This window comes from Myotis nattereri (genome assembly GCF_964212035.1).
Source record: "Myotis nattereri genome assembly, chromosome: 3".
NCBI classification, from domain to species: Eukaryota; Metazoa; Chordata; class Mammalia; order Chiroptera; family Vespertilionidae; genus Myotis; species Myotis nattereri.
This window is the reverse complement of record NC_138077.1, coordinates 1,929,581-1,949,310: the sequence shown is the minus strand read 5'-3', so window position 1 is coordinate 1,949,310 and position 19,730 is coordinate 1,929,581. Positions and strand designations below refer to the sequence as shown.

Below are 19,730 nucleotides of genomic sequence, written 5' to 3'. Positions count from 1 at the left end.
CCTGCAAAGTTTTTTCCAACTCTGTTAAATGCGTAATCTGCAAGAAATTACTAAAAGCATATGAATCAATCATAATTTCTAAGTCAGTCTGTTTAGCCCTCTTATGATTTATATTCAACTACTACAAAATTTAAGTTAGTTGCAAATGTCAGTTCCCCCTTTCCCTGTTCAGATGTGCTGGTAGCTGGATTTGGGGATTAGCAACTGAGCTACTCAGGTTGTTTCAATAAAATACTATCCAAACCAGCAACCCCAACCTCACTGGTGACGGCATAACTTAGATTTTTGAACCCTATGTAACTCTGATCATCACTGGTGGCTGTAAGTTGTACTGGCTAGTTTTCATGTCCAGTCAGCTTCAATGTATATAACTTTTCTCCTTTAAAATGCTACAGGTCAAAACCCCCCGTGCACACACAGTGAAAATGTCATCTGTGCATAGCTCAGGGGAAAAAGGTTTCTGATTTGGGTTCTGTTCACTTTCTGATTGATCTAGAATACTGGAGGTGTTTCCTGGAAGATGACCGTATGGGCGATAAACAGAACCTGAGGTGAGAGCACAGGTCTCTCATGCATATCCCAGAACTGCAAGAAAAGGGAGGGGAAGAAGTCCCACATTGTAAGGGCATCAGCATCTAGTCCAGTCCTTGGACCAATGTCTGGGCTTTGGAAACAAAGGGCAAGAGGTGATGACTAGTCTATGGTATTTTTAAAACTCCCATCCCCCCCCCCCTAGTAATTCTCCACCCTCCCGTATCCCCCAAGCGTGATTTTGCACAACAAGTTAAATAAAAGTAAACTGTTTATTAAAAGATACAGCAAAGGTACAGATACAGAGATACATACAAAGATACATATATATATATTTACATATATATACAGTCTTGCTGTTTTCATGTGCACTATATTTAGCAGCACATTTAATCAGGTGGCATTTTAATGGGGTTGTTTTGACACTTGGCGTTATTACTGCATCATGACAAGATACAACTATAGCCTCGTGAAATTTTCAAGGTGTGAATTCCACTTCTCCAACTTTCATTAGTAGCAAAAAGAGAAAGGAGAAGGGAAATGGAGTACACCAAGGCTGAGCATTAGGTTAAACACAAGAATTCCAAAGGGCCAAGGTAGCACAGAGAAGGGAAATTATTAAAATTAAAGGCTATCTGACAAACCACCCAGAGAACAGTAAGGAACCATTATTTAAGGGCAACAGGCTATGTATTCAAAATGCTCACATCAGCCTACAATGACCTTTTTCAATCCACTTCTTGTGTTGAACCTGAGGATCTGCCTCTGTCCGCTCAACCCCTCCAGCCAGTACATTTGCTACCACCAAAATCTAGAGCTATAAAGCCTTGAAGCAAAACGGGATGCTAAATAGTTGTACCTTGGGCTACCTTCCCACAAGTGCAAGGAGGGCCCAATGTTGGGGAGGGATGTGACAACACTGTTCTCTGCAATTCGATGCTTTTCACTTTGTGGCTTGGTTCCACAAAGTGAATTGCATCGAGTTACTGTCAAATGAGAAGCTGCGGGTTGTTTCATCTGTCGCTTAACCCGGCCCTGCCGTTTACCCCGGCCCTAAGAAGAGTGAAACAGAATCCAAATCAGATATAAAATAACAATAAAATGGCAGATTCAGGTATAAAAAAAAAGAAAAATACATAATATTCCTCTTACTTACCTCAGAGGGCAGATTGCTGCTGAAAACATTATCATCATCTTTGTTTTCTTCACCATTTTTATCCACAGGAACCCACTCTCCGTAAACACTGTCTGCTTCTTTTTTTCGGTGCTGAGATCCGGATGACACAGGAAACTCTTTTGTTAACGTGACCTGGCTTTTTGGAGGCGTGGGCTTTGCTGCAGCAATCTAAAAAAATAAAGTTTCTCAATTACTTTCCAACAGTCTCAGAATGACTTTGTTCTTTACTTCTCAGTATTTTTAATTCAAAAATTAAGCTAAATTCCATTTGAGTCTTATTTAAATATTTAAAAGTTCCATAAGTTGTGCTGTTTTAATCAATTCATAAACACTAATACTCACATTCAGGTTGAAAAATATGGGTTTGGGTTCACTGAGTTTAAAGGGATGATGATAAAAAGGAGGTTCTTCTTCCTCTTCATCCGAAACATGAGGCTTATTCACTATTACATCATCATCTTCTTTACTCTGTGCAATCTGTTTGCATTTCTTAAAAAGTAAAAACAAACAAGATAAACCTTACACTTTAGGTAAAATACAAAATGTAATTTCTTAAAAGAATGAAAACTACATAAAATCAACTTTCAAAACTAAAACGAGATGAATGATGGGCTACAGGTAGGAAACGTGGCTTATCCGTATTATTTAAACACACGCTGCTGGTCAGTCAGTCACAACATTTATTGAGCACCTATGTGCAGAGCACTGTACTGGGCACTGTCCGGGTATACAAAAAAGGAGAAGACATGGTCCCTGCTCCCAAGGAGCTTACAATCTAGGTTAAGAGACAGAATACATACACGGGAAATAGCTGAGGAGCGCTTTTACAGAGCAACACAAGGAACAAGTGCAAACTGATATAATACAAACTGAGTACATAAGCGCCGAGAGAACAAAGGCTTAGGAGAGAACAGGATCAGGCAGAATTTGATAATCAAAGGATAGTCCTTGGAGAGTTCTAAGCCAGATTTTCATAGTTGAGAACAAGGACTGGCAGGAAAAGGAAAAGAAGGTGATCCTAGTCAGGTGGTGTTTAAAAAAAATAGTGAGAAGAAACCTATTAGGAGGGACAAGAGGGCTAATGATGAGGATAAAAACATAGGGAAACACTGTGTTCATAAGTTTTGGATAAGGAATTTGGGTTTGATAAGCAAACAATAAAAGCCTTTACTAGGTCCTTAAATTAAAAAAAAAGTTGTACTTCATACTGTAGTAAATCTAAATGATGAAACAGATTAAGAAACTTTATGATCCCCAAAGGTATGGTAAAATAAAAAGATGTGAAACATTGCAATTGGGTTGGATAGTAACATCTCTCCATAAATGTCTTGTAGGTTGAGTTTCTAAAGGACTAGAACTCAAGATTGGAAAATAAGGCATGATGGAGAGGGGGTGTAATTGATGAGGTCTGACACATAAAGCAAAGTCAATTCCTTCCTGTCCGAAGGAACAGATTCCATTACCTGGCTTTATAAAAAGGTCAGAGTAAATTTGGGTAGACTTGTCTCTTTACAAGCAGAATGCCACATCCATTATCAATTGAAAATATTACAATAGGATAAAAAGCTCATTTAGCCAAAAACAGAGTATACTACGCTTGTAACCAAGGGGAACAGAATATATTGACAGTGGCAGGCTGGCATAAGGCTAGCCGATAGCAAGTTTCAATATATGAAACAGTGTGGTATTTCTGGATCCTAGCAGCAATATTTCAGCATCCTCCCCCCTCCCCGAAAACCAACAAAATAATATTAATAAAACAAAGCCAAAAACAAGCCTCATTTGAAAAGATCAAATTCTTAAGAACAAAAATAAGTGTGTTTAAAATATATATATGTTACTGCCAAAACCCGAACCGCAAGGAAGAACTGATAATGGCCGGCCATTATCACCAATGGCTGGTACCAAACAGCCAAAACCCGAAATGATGATGCGAAAGAAGTTCCTTTCAGGCAATGGCCAGCTATTCTCATTAATTTCCAAGCTCCGGTGGCAAAAGATCATTTCTGAAGATTGTCTGTGTCTTTGCGTATATGCAGTACACTCGTGGCGATCAGTGAACACGTCGTGAATGGAAACGAAACTGTAGGCGAGCTTCTGCGTGTTGCTCACTCAACACCTCCTCCATTCAAACGAACCGTCCCACTCCTCAGTCAGTTTGGCTTCTAAAACTGGAAAGCAAAAGTAATGGGAAGTAACTTTTAGCTAGCGGAGCTTAGCCATCCCGGATAATGGCCTGCTAAACAGAGCTTCTGCCGCTGCCACACCTGTATTTCGGGTTTTGGCCACTCGGTGCCAGCCATTATCAGTTCAGCCCACAATTCGGGTTTTGGCACGCTCCAGAGTCAACATCACTGGAATAATCCATTTAAGAATTAAAACAAATTCTGTCTAGCTTACCTCCGTTAGTTCTTCTATAGTAGCTCCTCCTGACTTTTTAGCAACTTTCTCTTCTATGGTAGGTGGAGGTGCAGGCTTTAGGTTTGGCGGTAAAGGAACACCAGCCTTAGCACACATGGCAGCTGCATTAGCTTTGGCTATTTCAAGTAATTGAGCCTTATCTGTAAGAGGAAAAATATAAGAAGCAGTTTTCCCAAAGGTTGTATTTTGTATTATTTTAAGTTTTATATGCTAACAAAATTGAATACATCAACTTTCTGTTCTATCTTACAATGGTAATCAAATCACTCTTTGACTCAAAAGTTTTTAAGAGAATGCCTATTTAAATTAAGGCCAGCCTGGCCGATGTGGCCCAGTGGTTGAGCATCGGCCTATGAACCAGGAGATTCCAGTTCGATTCCAGGTCAGGGCAAATGCCCAGGTTGCCAGCTCGAACCCTGGTAGACGTGCAGGAGGCAGCCAATCAATGATCTCTCTCATCACCGATGTTTCTCTCTCTTCCTCTGAAATCAATAAAAAGGTTTTTTAAAAAATAATTAGGTCCACTTTTAGGTTCCCATTCAAATAATATGGAAAATACTAAATTATGTAACTACAATCACCTTGCCACATACCTGCCAGAAGATCCATACCTGCCAAAACCGACTTTGTTTTCCAAAATTATCATGCCCTTAAAATTACTTTCCTTCTAGCCCCCACAAGTGTGGCTCAGTTGACTGTCATTCCATGTACCAAAGGGATGCTGGTTCAATTCCTGATCAGGGCACACGCCGGTGTTTCAGGATTGATCCCCAGTAAGGGGTGTGCAAGAGGCAGCCTATCAATGTTTTGTTCTCACGTTGATGTCTTTCTCTCTCTCTCCCTCTTAAAAAAAAAATCTTTAAAAATTTACTTTCCTTCAAATATGACATTTTAAACCACTTGATCCCAATTCAGGTGTCACTATTTCTAACAAGTCTTAAGTCATAATTTAACATTCCTCTCCACTGTGCTTCCAAAGTGCCTTACCTATCCTATACCAGTACTTAGAGCAATCATAACATGCTGCTCTTTTTGGCAGTTTTATTATTTGGCAAAAGAGACATATATGTATTTTATCCATGTCTCCTCTACTAACTTGTAATCACTTCAGGAATTAAATACTATTCCTCTACTTTGAATAAAAAAAGAACTCAAAACTTTTTGTTGAACTGAATGCATTCTCCCTTATTGTTCGGTTAGGGTCTTTTTAGATGTTGTTGCTAATCCTCATTCGAGGATATTTTTCTGTTGATCTTTTAGAGAGTGGAAGAGAGAGGGAAAGACAGAAACATTATTGATGTGAGAGAAACACATCGAATGGCTGCCTCCTGCACGTGCCCCCAACAGGGCCTGAGTGGGGGAGAAACCTATAACCAAAGTACGTGGCCTAGAGCAGAATCAAACCCAGGACCCTTTGGTCCATAGGCCGATGCCCTATCCACTGAGCCAAACCAGCTAGGCGTCTTTTTCTTTAGATAACACTAACTTGGAAATGTCCAACTACTGGGATAATTGTCCATTATTTCTGTAGGTAGTCATGCATTATCCCACAAGCTTTAACCATCTATGTGCACTTCTTAAAAGGGACACTAGAGCACTTTTTTTTTAAAGGAAGATTATTAAAATCACTTTAATAAACGTCACTTTATTTTACCCAGGTAAATAACTCCCCACATACAGAATTCCCTATGCACTTCCACTACCCATTATACCATTAGAATTACCTACACAAACTTTGAGGGTCTGATGTTGCCATTTTAAGACATGTAACTGATCTAAAAAGAAACACTGTAACCTTAGGCTTATTTGTAAAGATTTATGCTGAAACACATCCAACAACAATCTGAGCATACACTAGCCTAGTACTTAACTGGATTTCTACTTCCCCTTTCTGGTTATGGAAGACGGGTTCAAGCAAAAAAAACATTCAAGTATGGGACCCCCTTGGTTCTATCATGCTCCAAAGTAGGTCTTTGAACTCAAACTACACAAGTACTTATCCCTACATTTCCTAAACACAAGCTTAGCTAATTAAAAGAATTTAAAGAGAAATATTTATCCTAAACCACTAACCCAAAATACTCCATTTGACTCAGAGCAGAACAACTCGGATTGAAGCCATGCTCTCCCATGGCGTTGTCAGGAACTTACTCAGATCTGTCAGGCGTTTAGGCGAGCGGCCTCTTTCTGAAGATCGGGACCGTTTACGGCGGAGGGGAGACCTGCTAAACCTTCTTCGCAAGGGTGTCCGTGATCGCCTTAACCTGACTGGTGAGATACTGAAGCTTCGTCTTCTTACCACCGACCTTGATCTTCTCCGTCGGCTAGGAGTGCGGCTCCTTCGGCTTGGGGTGCGGCTCCTTCGGCTTGGGGTGCGGCTCCTTCGGCTAGGGGTACGGCTCCTTCGGCTTGGGGTGCGGCTCCTTCGGCTTGGGGTGCGGCTCCTTCGGCTGGGGGTGCGGCTCCGTCGGCTCGGGGAAATGCTAAAGCTCCTTCTCCCCACAGATCTAGATCTTCTTCGTCGACTCGGAGTGTGACTCCGACTCCGCCGACTTGGGGTACGACTCCGAGCTCTCACAGTTTTCCGATTATCCCGGGAGCTTGATCTTTTCCTTTTTCTTTCCCTGGACTTGGATCTGTGCTTTGGAGACCTTTTGCGCTTCTCTTTTGATACAGATCGCCTTCCTCTAGACTTTGATCTTGACCTGCTGCTCCTCCTCCTGCGTCTTGAACGTGACCTTGAACGGGTTTGAGAGCGACGAGACTTGGACTTAGATGATCTCTTCCTTGCCCTAGAACGAGATTCACTGGTACGTTTGCGTGATTTGTGTTCTGAAGACTTGGACCGCTTACTTCGAGATCTTAATGAAGAGTCTCTTTTCTTTTCTTTCTCACCTTTATCACGGTTCTTATTTTTCTTGCTTTTTTCATGAGTGTCCTTAACTTTCACAAAAATTTCATAATCATCTTTTTCCTCTGAAGATGACTCTGAAGCTCTTTCTGGTATACTCATTACAACTGGACTGGCAGCAGATTTGTCACGTTCAACTTCACTAGCAAGTAAAGGTCCTTCAATACCAGCTCTGAGGCTTGTAAGACGTTCCATGTCCTTAGGAAGTAATGGTCTCACTAAATCTGCTTCATTAATATCTTCAATATTGGCAGGAAATGCAGATTCAGACACTGTCTCTTTAGCAGGGAGTGGTACCTCTTTATCTTCACTACTTTCTTTAGGGCTGAGAGCAACTGCTAATGTCTGGTCACTCTCCTTTACAGGTAATGGTCCTTCTGTATCATTGCTAATAAAGTTATTAGATGGCAAGTCAAGATGAATGTCTTTAGCAGGCAAAGGTCCCTCTATGTCAGCCTCACTACCACCACTGGGGCTAGAGGAAATTACCATGTCATGTTCAGTATCTTGAGTAGTTAAAGATACTTCAACATCATATTTACTAACTGAACTGAGAGCAGATACTGCGGCAAATTCAATACCCTTACTAGTTCCCAACGTATCAGGTTCGACAGCAAGAGGACCAGAAGATAGAGTTCCTCCTACATCAGCTGCACTAACACTAGGGCAGGTATCCAATACTGTGCATTGTTTAGTCTCACTGATGGCCAAAATTTTCTCTTCACCAACAGCACCAGTGCTGGCAGCAGACATTGTGCTATGTTCCATGTCTTTAGCAATTAAATGATTATTTATATCAAGGTCTCTATTTATACCATGTTCACTTTCATAAGAGTCACTCTTCAGGTGCTCTTCATCATGTGACTCTTCATCTGAGTGCATGGGAACCTCCTGCATACCAATCTCTGGAGTAAGATCTTGATAAGTAGATATTAAATTCATTCCTGTTATAACACCAGACTTCAGCATCACAGAGGCAGACTCTAAAGCCATCTCAGTCAGTGTTATTTGAGTCTGCTCTGAGACAGTGACAGCAGGCTCTGCAACTGTCACTGTACTTTCTTGGACAACAGGTGGTTCTGAAATAATGTTAGGTTGAACTGATACTGCTGGTTCCAGGACAGGTACAGCAGGCTCCGGGGCAGAAACAACTGGCACAGGAATGGTAACATGCTCTGGCTCAACCAAGGCCATGGGCTCTGGGACAGCCTCAGGTGATGGCTCCAGTACAGCCATGGCCAGTGGCTCTGGGACAGTCACAGCCAGGGGCTCTGGGACAGTCACAGCCAGGGGCTCTGGGACCTCAGCTGAGGGCTCTGGGACAGCCTTGGCTGAGGGCTCTGGGACAGCCTCGGCTGGGGGCTCTGGGACAGCCTCGGCTGGGGCCTCTGGGGCAGCCACGGAGGGTAGCTCTGAGATGGCCATGGCTGACAGCTCTAGAGTGCTCTGTGATGGCTCTGGAATAGTTACTGCAGGCTCCAGGAGGGACACAGATACCTCTGAGGCAACATGTCCTGGACCTCTCATGGAATCAAAGGTTTCTGCTGTCTCTGACATAATAGAAGGCTCTGACGTTGACATAGTTGGTTCAGCTGACATCATGGTAGTTTCAGATACCATGTAAGTCCCTGGTCTCTCTGGAACTTCATGCTCCTCTGCTTCTGCAGCAGACTCTACAGGTGCTGATGTAACCGCAGACTCTGGTTCCAGTGGTGGCTCTGGAACAGTCATGGCAGCCTCTGACACTAACATTGAAGGCTCTGATGCTGACACTGAATAATCAGCAGGCACCACCGAAGGCTCTGAAATCTCACTTTGACTCACAGGAGGTTCAGGCAGGGACACAGACTCTTCAGGAGGTAATGGTGGCATCTCAGTAGGCCAAGTATTTTCAGCTGTTAATGCTGACTGCTCAGTGGGTAATGCTGTGCCCTCCGGTGGCTCCTCAGGAGGCAATGGTGGTGTCATTGGTGGCTCTTCAGGTGGCAATGGCGGCATTGTTGGAGGCTCTTCAGGAGGCAAGGGTGGCACCATATATGCCTCTGTATATGTATCAGTATAAGAATCGGTGTAAGAATCAGCTGCCATAGACATCATTGAACGATCAGCAGTATAAGATGACATCATAGTTCGGTCAGCTGCAGAATACGATGACATCATAGTTCGGTCGGCAGCAGAGTAAGATGACATCATAGACCGGTCAGCCATCATTGATCGGTCCGTCATCATAGAGCGCTCATAAGCTGACATCATAGAGCGCTCATAAGCTGACATCATGGAGCGCTCGGCCATAGGGGACATCATAGAGCGCTCATAGGCTGACATCATAGAGCGCTCATAGGCTGACATCATGGAGCGCTCAGCCATAGGGGACATCATAGAGCGCTCATAAGACATCATAGAGCGTTCGTAAGATGACATCATGGAACGTTCTGCAGCATAGGACATCATCATAGAACGTCTAGATGCCAACATCAGGGGTCTGGGTGCTAACCTATATGGTCTAGGAACAGCCCTATAGGACCTGGGTGCTATCCTGTAAGGTCTAGGTGACATCCTATAGGGATCAGGAGTAAGTCTGTAGGGATCATGGCCTAATCTATAAGGGTCTTGCCCTAATCTATAGGCATCATGACCTAGCCTATAAGGGTCATGACCTAACCTATAGGGATCCTGAGCTAACCTGTAAGGATCCTGAGCTAACCTGTAGGGATCAGGAGATTTTGAACCCAACATAGAAGAATCTTGGGTACTAGATGCTAACATCTGGGCATCCATGGTACCAGACGCTAACATCTGAGCATCCATGGTGCCGGAAGCTAACATTTGAGAGTCCATAGTGCCAGATGCTAACATCTGAGAATCCATAGAGCTAGTTGCTAACATCTGGGAGTCCATGGTGCTGGTTGCTAACATCTGGGAGTCCATAGAGCTAGTTGCTAACATCTGGGAGTCCATGGAGCTGGTTGCTAACATCTGGGAGTCCATGGAGCTGGACGCTAGCATCTGGGAGTCCATGGAGCTGGTTGCTAACATCTGGGAGTCCATGGAGCTGGACGCTAGCATCTGGGAGTCCATGGAGCTGGACGCTAGCATCTGGGAGTCCATAGAGCTGGACGCTAGCATCTGGGAGTCCATGGAGCTGGACGCTAGCATCTGGGAGTCCATGGAGCTGGACGCTAGCATCTGGGAGTCCATGGTGTTAGATGCTAGCATCTGGGAGTCCATGGTGTTGGACGCTAGCATTTGGGAGTCCATGGTGTTGGACGCTAACATATGGGTCTCCATGGTGTTAGAAGCTAACATATGGGATTCTTGGGCCATCAAGGGATCCACTCCTACTGTTATAGAAGTCTCCCCCACTAATGTAGTAGGCAGCTCCTGTGCTACCGTATTATAGGATTCCAGCGCTGTCGTCGAGGGCACCTCCAGGGACTGCGACACGGTCATCGTTGACAGCTCCGTTGTCACCACAGACTGAACAGAGATCTCCAGCGCCACAGTTGCCGCAGGCTGCCCAGGCAACTCTGGCGCCCCAGGCTGCCCTGGCAACTCCAGAACCCCTGTTGCCAGAGGCTGCCCCAAAAGCTCTAGTGCTCCAGCTGCCCCAGACTGCCCCGCGAACTCCAGTGCCCCAGTTGCCATGAGCTGCCCAGGCAACTCCAGTGCCCCAGTTGCCACAGGCTGCCCAGACAACTCCAGTGCCCTAGTTGCCGAAGGCAGCCCTGGCAACTCTGGCACCCCAGTCACCGAAGGCTGCCCTGGCAACTCCAGCGCTGTCGTTGCCACTGGTTGCCCTGGCAACTCCAGCACCATCGCTGCCTCAGGCTGCCCCAGCAACGCTGTTGCTGTTGTCACCTCAGGCTGCCCAGGATGTTCCATCGCTGTCATCCCCACAGGCTGCTCCAACTCTGTCGTCGTCACCGGTTGCTCCGTCAACTCCATTGCTACTGTTACCGCAGGCTGCCCTGGCAACTCCTGTGCCGTCACAGGTGGCTCTGGTACCTCCTGTGCTGGCTCCAACCCCATGGATGGTGCTGGAAGCCCTGGCAATTCCTGCGACAACTGAGGCACTGATATCACTGAGGGCCCCGGCAACTCAGACACCGCTGTCGCAGGGGGCCCTAGCAACTCAGGCACTGGGGTAGAAGGGGGCCCTGGCAACTCTGGCACCGGGGTAGCAGAGGGCCCAGGTAACTCCAGCCCTGGAGTCACAGGGGGCCCCTGCAGCTCCGGCATGGAAGTCGCAGGTGGCCCCGGCAACTGCATCGCTGAGGCCACCGACGACTCCGGCAGCTCCAATGCTGTGGGCTTGGGTAGCTCCAGCAGCTCCTGTGATCTTGTCATGGATGAATCTGCAGTCTCCGATGGTACTTCTACAGGCTGCTCTGGCAATCTTAGGTCTTCAGTTTCAGAAGACTCTGCAATATTCATTGTTGATGTGCTTGACTCAGGGTGTGCCTCAACAGGTGTCTGTGATGATACCATAAGGGTTTCTGATGGCTCTAGCACTTTTGCTACTGGAGGCTCCAATATGGTCTTTGATGGCTCTGGAGATGGGCACTCCAAAGATTTCAACACAGACTTCATCTGATACTCCATTGACATTGTTACAACTGGCTCAGATGACTTTAGCACTACTGCTGTAGTAGACACCGGTGCTGTTGAAAAAGAATCCAGAATCTTTGTCATGGGTGGTTCCAGCGTTACTGCCACAGACTGTTCTGATTGCACAGAGGTTACTGATGTAGATGCAAGTGACAGTTCTGCAGTTTTTGTAGCTGGCTTCAGAGTTTCTAAGGTGTGGGACTGTGACACCTCCATTGAGACTACAGGAGGTTCTAGCACAACTGCCGGAGTTTCACTGGTCTCAGGGAGCCCAAACGCTCTTACCGGATGCTCCAGTGCCATTGCTGAAGGCTCAGAATCAAACTTCAAAAAGGAATCTGATTCTAAATCCATGTTCTCTTCATGATGTGATTTTGCCTTTGATTCAGATTCTTCTGGCTGCCTTTTATACTTTTTTTCCTTTTCTTTCTTCTTTTTCTTCTTTTTATTTTTGTGCTTTTTATGCTTCTTTGACTTTTTAGTGGGAACTTCATCAGTAGGGTCTGTTTGTACAGAGACACATCTACTTTTTCTGGAGGCCTCTTTCAAGTCTGAAATTAAGAAATAAATTTTAATTTGTCAAACAATGATTTAGGTAAATCATATAAGCCAAGATTTACATTCCATGGTAAGACACCACAGTATAACACTTCTTGTTAAATAAAAAGATACCAAATAAACTATTTTTCATAAGCCAATTATCTTAAGATTGACACTTTTCCAATACTTCTACAACTAAAGATTGGGTGAAAAATAAGTTATTAGCTTATGCCCTGGCTGGATGGCTCAGTTGGTTGGAGCATGGTCCCGAACACCAAAAGGTTGCGGATTCAATTCCTAGTCAGGGCACATACTTAGGTTGTGGGTTCGATCCCCGGTTGGGCACATATGGGAAGCAAACAACCAATAGATGTTTCTCTCTCCCCCTCCCTCCCCACTTAGCTTCTCTAAAAAAAAATAAAAATTAAAAAAAAATCAATGAAAACATCATTGGGGAAGGATTAAAATAATTTTTTAAGTTCGTAGTTTGTAACAAAAGCTTTAGAATTACATTAAAATGTGTTTCAACTAAATTCATTTAAACAATTATTTTCTGCAGCTCTCAAATTGTAGCAAATTACACTTATAGATGAATCTTTCATATTATCAATTGTTAGAATTTCTATAAAAAACACCCACGTGGAATTTTCATGCTTATGTGAATTCCCCATGGGGTTGTACTAAAATTTTTATTTTCTCCTGTTTAAAAAAAGAAAAGTTAAATAATTGTTGTATTTTATAACCCCTATTTATACAGAAAGCAACATGGCACTGGATCTGTAACAAGCTGATTGCTTTCAGACCCTAAATCAATCCACCACTAACTAGATGAATGGACTAGGCCAAAGTACTAACACTGTCACCTGGAGTGAAGGATGAGGTGAGTTAAAACATACACAGTACACAGAACAATGCCTGGTGCAAGTAAGCCGTCCGTGAATGCTAGTGGTTGCTCTTATATACGTAAGTCTGAGTAACAAATGGAAAGTATCAATATGGAACTTGAATTTATCTTAATCACACCCATGTTACATCCTAATAAATATAATAACCTTTCCCACAATAATCTTCTAAAATTGGTAACAATTTTAATGTTTCTCCAAAAAAATATGCTCATAATAAAATCATTTTGGAAACAAATTTCTTACAGCCCTTAACATGTAACTTAAGAGTATTCAATATCCTCAGGTGAGGACTGACAAAAAATTAGAACATTTGGCCCAGCCAGCATGACTCAGTGGCTGAGTGTCGACCTATCAACAAGAGGTCATGGTTCAATTCCCAGTGGGAGGCACACAGGAGGCAGCTGATCAATGATTCTCTCATCATTGATGTTTCTCTCTCTCTCTCTCTCTCTCTCTCTCTCTCTCCCTCCCTCCCTCCCTCTCCGAAACAAAAAATAGTTTTTAAAGAAAGAATATTTCAATTCATCTGAAGAGTAGTAGTTTATATTCCACTTTATAACCAGATGGGATTTATTCTAATGCCAGTATCAAATTAGATAAATCTTAGTGATCCCAGAAAAAGCTGATTATAAACCTAGTCCATTAAGGTTATGGAAAAAATAAAACAACATATAACAAGACCTATTTCAAAACAAAACCAATCCATTTCTATCAACTGTCTATTATGCAGCAAATTGTTAGCTAAGTTATACTTCAATCAAGAAAAAGTTGCTAGGCCCTAGCTGGTTTGGCTCAGTGGATAGAGCATCGGCCTATGGACTGAAGGGTCCCAGGTTCGATTCTGGTCATGGGCACATGCCCAGTTATTGGGCCTGATATCCAGTGTGCAGGAGGCAGCCGATCAATGATTCTCTCTCATCATTGATGTTTCTATCGCCTCCTCTCTGAAATCAATAAAAATACATTAAAAGAAGTTACTAGACCCATGAATCTAAGTATGGCTAAAGTTTCTGCTTTTTAACCATATCCTATACCCAAAATAAAAATTTTAATTTAAAAATTTTTAAAATGAGCCCTAGCCAACTTGGCTCAGTGAATAGAGCGTTGGCCTGCGGACTGCAGGGTCACAGGTTCGATTCCAGTCAAGGGCATATGCCTGGGTTGCGGGGCGTGAAAGAGGCAGCTGGTCAATGATTCTCAATGATTCTCTCTCATCATTGATGTCTCTCTCCATTCCTTCCTCTCTGAAATCAATAAAAGCATATTTAAAAAAAATATATATCCTATTCCTAAGTAAAAATCAACAAAAAACTTCAAGAAAAAAATTAAAATGAAAAAATCCTATCACATTTTCCAAAACTAAATGAAGTTATTGTAATTTTTGTAGTTGATCGTAACTTTTGTTTCTAAAGTTTTCATTTCTAAGCATCAATTATTTACCAATTCCAAAAATGCTAAAATCCAAACAATGATTCCTTTGCATTCACTGCACCTTTAAGAGGGATAGATGCAAAAACAAGGCAATCTCTACACACGATTTTTAAATAAAACCTCCCAGGGTTTTAAAGTCATTACAAATATGGTCCGGGATCCTGTGCCTTCCAAAATGGACATTTACACAATTGTTCGATGAAAACCTGCTTTCAGAATCCCGGCACGGAGTCATAAGACTAAACCAAATAAAGATAAAGCGTAACCCACCGCCAAAGCAAACAATGCATCATTACTCATATTTCAAAGCCAAACAACATTTTCAGTAAACCAATTAAACTAAAACTTAAATATACTGAAGTTTTAGATCTACTGAACATTTTAAATTCCATGCAGTCAAGAAATAACACTTTTAAACCATTAAAAAATCTCCAGGTTTTTTTACAGCTGGTTATCTCCAACTTACCTGGCTTGCAGCGTAGTTCTGTATCTAAGACCCCAGAAAGGACTTCCTCTATCTTCTGAACTATTTCTTCATTCGGTAGGCTCCTGGCGGAGGCAGCTGCGTCATCACCGGCCTGGTTTCCTTCCATAGGTGCATTTGTTTCACCATTGAGCTGGCCTTCACTCCTTCCACTTGACAAAAAAAGTTATCAAAATTCATCAGTATTTGTACCATACCATATAATTAATATTTGTAATTCAATTATTAAAATAACCTTATATTAATACATTTCACAATTTTTGTATTACTTTCAGATGGTATTGCCTACCAGTAGTACTTCTTTAACACTTCCTACTTATAGTTGGTACATTTTTATTTTCACATAATTGAAGTTTTTGGGATCATGAAAGTGAAGAAAAAAATCTTTTAAGACAAGTTTCTAAACTTATCTTTTTAAATAATAAAACACTCCCAGAAATATAAATTGAATTAGATTTTAGTTACCTGCATATTTAATGCAGGTAACAGAAAAGTCATTAAAATCACAATCAAAAATCCCCCCAAATATATATGACAACATTATAATAGAGGCTATAGCCACCATAAAGCCACACCTCTCCATGAATCACAATCATCAACAACAATATCAAGGAACATAAAGTTAACCACAGAAACATCAAGTAAAAAGGGTAACATAGGCTCTGGTCAGTTAATAAAATGCCCAAAAGTTTTAAAAGAAAAATATATTATCCCAGTCAGTGGTTGAGCCTCAACCTGAGCGTTCCAGTGCACATGCCGAGGTTGCAGACTAGATCCCCAGCAGGGGGTTTGCAGGATGGAGGAGGCAGCCTATCAATAATTCTCTCTCATCACTGATGTTTTTAACTCTCTCTCTGAAATCAATTTTTTTAAAAACATATTTAAAAGAAAAAATATACATAATTTTTACCTAGTCATAAAAAATCCTAGTAATTATCTGTAATACTATCAACAAAAAACATAGTTGAAAAATCCCAGTATTCAATTTCTGGAGATCAAAAAATTTCACATAAAAGAAGTAACAATTCACTTATACCAACAATGGCTTAATATATTTTCAATTCACAGGGCCAAAAGAATCTTTTCCTTTAGTTGAGGTAAAATTATTGGATATATATAAAAGTTTCAGGTGTACAATATTATAATTTAACAACTGTATTCACTACAAAGTGATCATCACCAAAATTCTAGTTATTACCATTCATCACCATACAATTGACCCCTTTCACCCAACCCCTCTCACAACCACCAATCTGCTCTCCGTACTGAGTTTGTTTTGTTTTTTTTACATAGAAGAATCTTGACAAAAGGACATGCCATTTATCCAGTCATTTTACTATTTTTGTGTAGATTTGCAAAATTGTTTTTGAAAAATAATTTCACCAACACGTTCAACTTAACCTAAATTTTGGCTAACAAAAACAGAATTATGCTCCACTACCTGATAAAAGTCTGAAATTCCAAAAAAATAAATCAGCAGTTAACTAATTGTTATTCAGAAAATTTGGTTTTCTACAATGAATCCCATAATAATAAACAAGGTTCTGCACTTTTAAACTCACTTAATCCTAACAAAACTCTAAAATCATGCCCTAACCGGTTTGGCTCAGTGGATAGAGCGTCGGCCTGCGGACTTAAGGGTCCCAGGTTCGATTCCGGTCAAGGGCATGTACCTGAGTTGCGGGCACATCCCCAGTGGGAGATGTGCAGGAGGCAGCTGATCGATGTTTCTCTCTCATCGATGTTTCTGACTCTCTATACTTCTCCCTTCCTTTCTGTAAAAAAATCAATAAAATATATATTTTTTTAAAAATCAGTACTATTATTCTGATTTTATAAATGAGGACGACTATGAGGCCCAGAGAAGACAAGAAACCTAGTTGAAGGTCACACAGCTATCAAGAAGTGAAGCAGGTATTTAAAGCCAGAGCTCATACTCTTACAACCGAAACCTATTTTAATAGCTTATCTTAACTAATTTAGACCAATAATGTATTACATGTTACCTGAGAAGCTAATATTCCTCTAGTAATAAATTGGGTCGTTTAACATTCTTTTTTGACTTTCTTCAAGAGCTTTATTTAGCCCTTTTCCTAAGCACTTTACACATACATATTACCTTACTAAAAAAGCAACGGATTTAAAAATCAGAAAAGCACAACTGAAAAAAAAAGTCTGTGAGAAAGTAATCATCTTAAAGCTATTAGAATGCTTACAGCAAATACTTGAGATAACCATTTCAAATAACCTAAATATCCATCAATACAACAAAATTCTATGGAACCATGAAAAATATCCCAAAAGACTACTGAGACTGTGATAAAAGGCAAACTTGTTCACAATTTCTTCGGTGAAAAACCAACACTAAACAAGTTGATCACATTTCACAAAACATGTATGTGCTTCTGTAAGCAGGGGGGGGGGGGGGGGGGGGCGGCGACACATCAATGACTATGTAGAGGTTTAAAAATTTTTCCAAAATTGTTTTACAACCAAACGGATTTTCTAATAAAAACTGATTTCTTGAAGGCATGAAGACATTACAATAAGCAAACGCAATTACTTATTTGCATGACTATTAAAGTTTTCAAAAAAACATCTCCCCTTACCTCAAATATTTTCTCATCACCCTAAAAACACAAGCATGTAATAACAAAAATTTTAAAAAGGAACGAATTGAATGAACGGGTATGTTTCCCACTTAAAAAAAAACGCAAAAAAACCCAAACATGTCCTGTAAAAATAATGGTCCTTCCGATACTATATATGTATATCCTTGCCCCAATAGCTGCCTGTTAATGTGAGCACTTAATTTACAACTGCGTTTCCGGCTGATTTTCAAATTCACGTATTACTCTCGCTCTTAACTCGTAAAATACAACTAGCAAAAACGTTTGAACTCGCAACAAATACGTTATACAACCCCAAAACACGAAGACAACCAGCCGGTGGACAGCATGCCCCACGCTAGCTTCCTTTCTGAGTAAACAACTATTTCTTTGGCAATCTCTTCCAGTTTAAATTTTGTGGAACCGAGGATGTAAGTCCACCAGCCATGGCAAAAGTAACGAGTTATCCAAATGTGCCCATGGGGACAAGGGGAGCAAATAAAAACGTGTTCCCTACACACAAAGCCCACCGTCCACTTGCTCAATTAAGAAGTGGCTCGTAATGGAGAGTCCCCTTCCACCCTTACCTCGAATATTGTGTCATCGGGATGTTTTAATTTGAATTCCTAGTCGAGGAGAACGCTGCCTGGTGGCAGGCACAGTGCACTAGGGCCCAAATAATCTAATTAGAGGATCCCGACCCCGAGGTGGTCGGAAGCTGGCAGGACAAAGCGGATTTCAGTTGACTCAAGCCTCGGCCGGCAGAGACCCTTTCCGGTCGCGGGCACCGGCCGGCGAAATCGGCGGAGGCTGCTGGGGGGGAGGGGAGACGCGAGGCGGAGGAGGAGCCGAAGAGGAACTAGGCCGTCTCGGCGCACGACCAGGCCCACCGCCGCGGAAGGGTCGGGGGCGATCACCCAGCGGCGGGGCGAGCGTCTGTGCCCGGTTCCAGCAGAGGGAGCCGGGCCGACGGTGGAAAGGGCGAAGTTCCGCGCTGGGAAGGGAGCGGATGGGGGGGGGAGGGCGGAGGGCGGAAAATGGATCCCGGGCCCAGGCGGGGCCGTAGCGGGGCCCGAGGCGAGGAACGACGGCGACTGTGGATAAAGGTGCCCTACGCGGGGCCCCGCCCGTCCCTGGGGATCAGAAGAGGCTGGAGAGCGCCTACCTGGAAAGCTCTTGTTGAATTTCCCGGAATTTACTGACCACGAAAGACCTAAAAATCTGCTCGATGTTGGTCGCCATGGCGTCCGCTCCGTTCTCTCAACTCCTCCTCGCTAGTCCTCCAGGCTCCCAGAATGCCTCGGGAGGGGGCGCAGCGGCCAATTCCGTGTGCCGCCCTTCTGATTGGCTAATGTGGGAACGTTGGGCGCCGCACGCTCCGCCTCAGGGCCAATCAGAGCGCACGGCCCGGCTCTCCTCCGCTGTTTCTGAGCCGCCGGGGGAGAGCTGCTGACGTTTGCGCCGCGCACGGCCCTGTCCGCCATGTTAGTGAGTGACGCAGGCGCCATTACAGGAGCAGCCTCTGGAGGCGACTTTGTCAACCCGCAGCGGTGTTGGGGGGCCTAAGAGGCGCTAGCCGCTCAGTGCCCGAGGTTAAGCGGCGTCAGGGAAGGGACCGAGAAGGGCGACGTGGCGTTCGACAGGGCCCCTCACGTTCATTCCCAAGGGCTTGCAGCAGGGACCCGTATCCGGGAAAGCACCCCCAGCGCCCGCCCCTGCTGTGAGGCAACGCGAAGAACACGATCTCCCCCCCCCCACCTCCCATGACACCCGATAGTCGGTGGGGAATTGGTGAAGCAATAGGCGGAGGTCGTGAGCGACCTGCGTCCAAAGCCCGGTGCATTCTGGTCAGCGGCCAGGCCGTCCTGACTCGGGAGCCACGGATCATTAGTTACGCGCGGCTGGCGTTTCGGGCGCTCCCCTCTCGGAGCCGAGGCTCCCGGGGAGGCGCAGAGACGCCGGGCGGCCCTGCACGCGGCCGTGTTACATTGCAAACGCGCCAGCCCGGCGGCTGCTCGCCCGCCTCGAGCCGCGCCCCAGAGCGCCCGGGCCTCGCGCCCCCACTCCTCGCGGGAGGAACCGCGGCGCGCGCGGGCCAATGGGGAGGCGAGGC

The 19,730-nt window shown here is 43.6% G+C and overlaps 2 protein-coding genes across 8 annotated transcripts in view; one reads left to right on the top strand and one right to left on the bottom strand.

Moving 5' to 3' along the window:
• Nucleotides 1–1,914, top strand: part of DONSON (DNA replication fork stabilization factor DONSON) — a gene marked incomplete at its 5' end in the record, with an annotated part of 28,470 nt that extends 26,556 nt beyond the window's left edge. For all 4 annotated transcript variants that reach the window (XR_013995726.1, XR_013995727.1, XR_013995728.1 and 1 more), the window contains 2 exons: nt 497–551; nt 1,756–1,914. The remainder of the gene's footprint in view (nt 1–496; nt 552–1,755) is intronic.
• SON (SON DNA and RNA binding protein) overlaps nt 1–19,648 on the bottom strand; it is a 34,449-nt gene extending 14,801 nt beyond the window's left edge. For 2 of the 4 annotated variants that reach the window (XM_081087187.1, XM_081087186.1), the window contains exons 1-6: nt 18,783–19,648; nt 14,991–15,160; nt 6,281–12,199; nt 4,109–4,269; nt 2,051–2,197; nt 1,688–1,876 (exon numbers count right to left, since the gene is read on the bottom strand). In XM_081087187.1, coding sequence (XP_080943313.1) covers nt 1,688–1,876; nt 2,051–2,197; nt 4,109–4,269; nt 6,281–12,199; nt 14,991–15,160; nt 18,783–18,859 — 6,663 coding nt within the window. In that variant the 5' untranslated portion in view covers nt 18,860–19,648. Of the gene's footprint in view, nt 1–789; nt 1,585–1,687; nt 1,877–2,050; nt 2,198–2,370; nt 2,699–4,108; nt 4,270–6,280; nt 12,200–14,990; nt 15,161–18,782 lie in introns of those variants that run through there. The other 2 variants (XM_081087188.1, XM_081087189.1) reach the window with 2 other exon arrangements.
• Between the last annotated feature and the right edge of the window lie 82 nt (nt 19,649–19,730).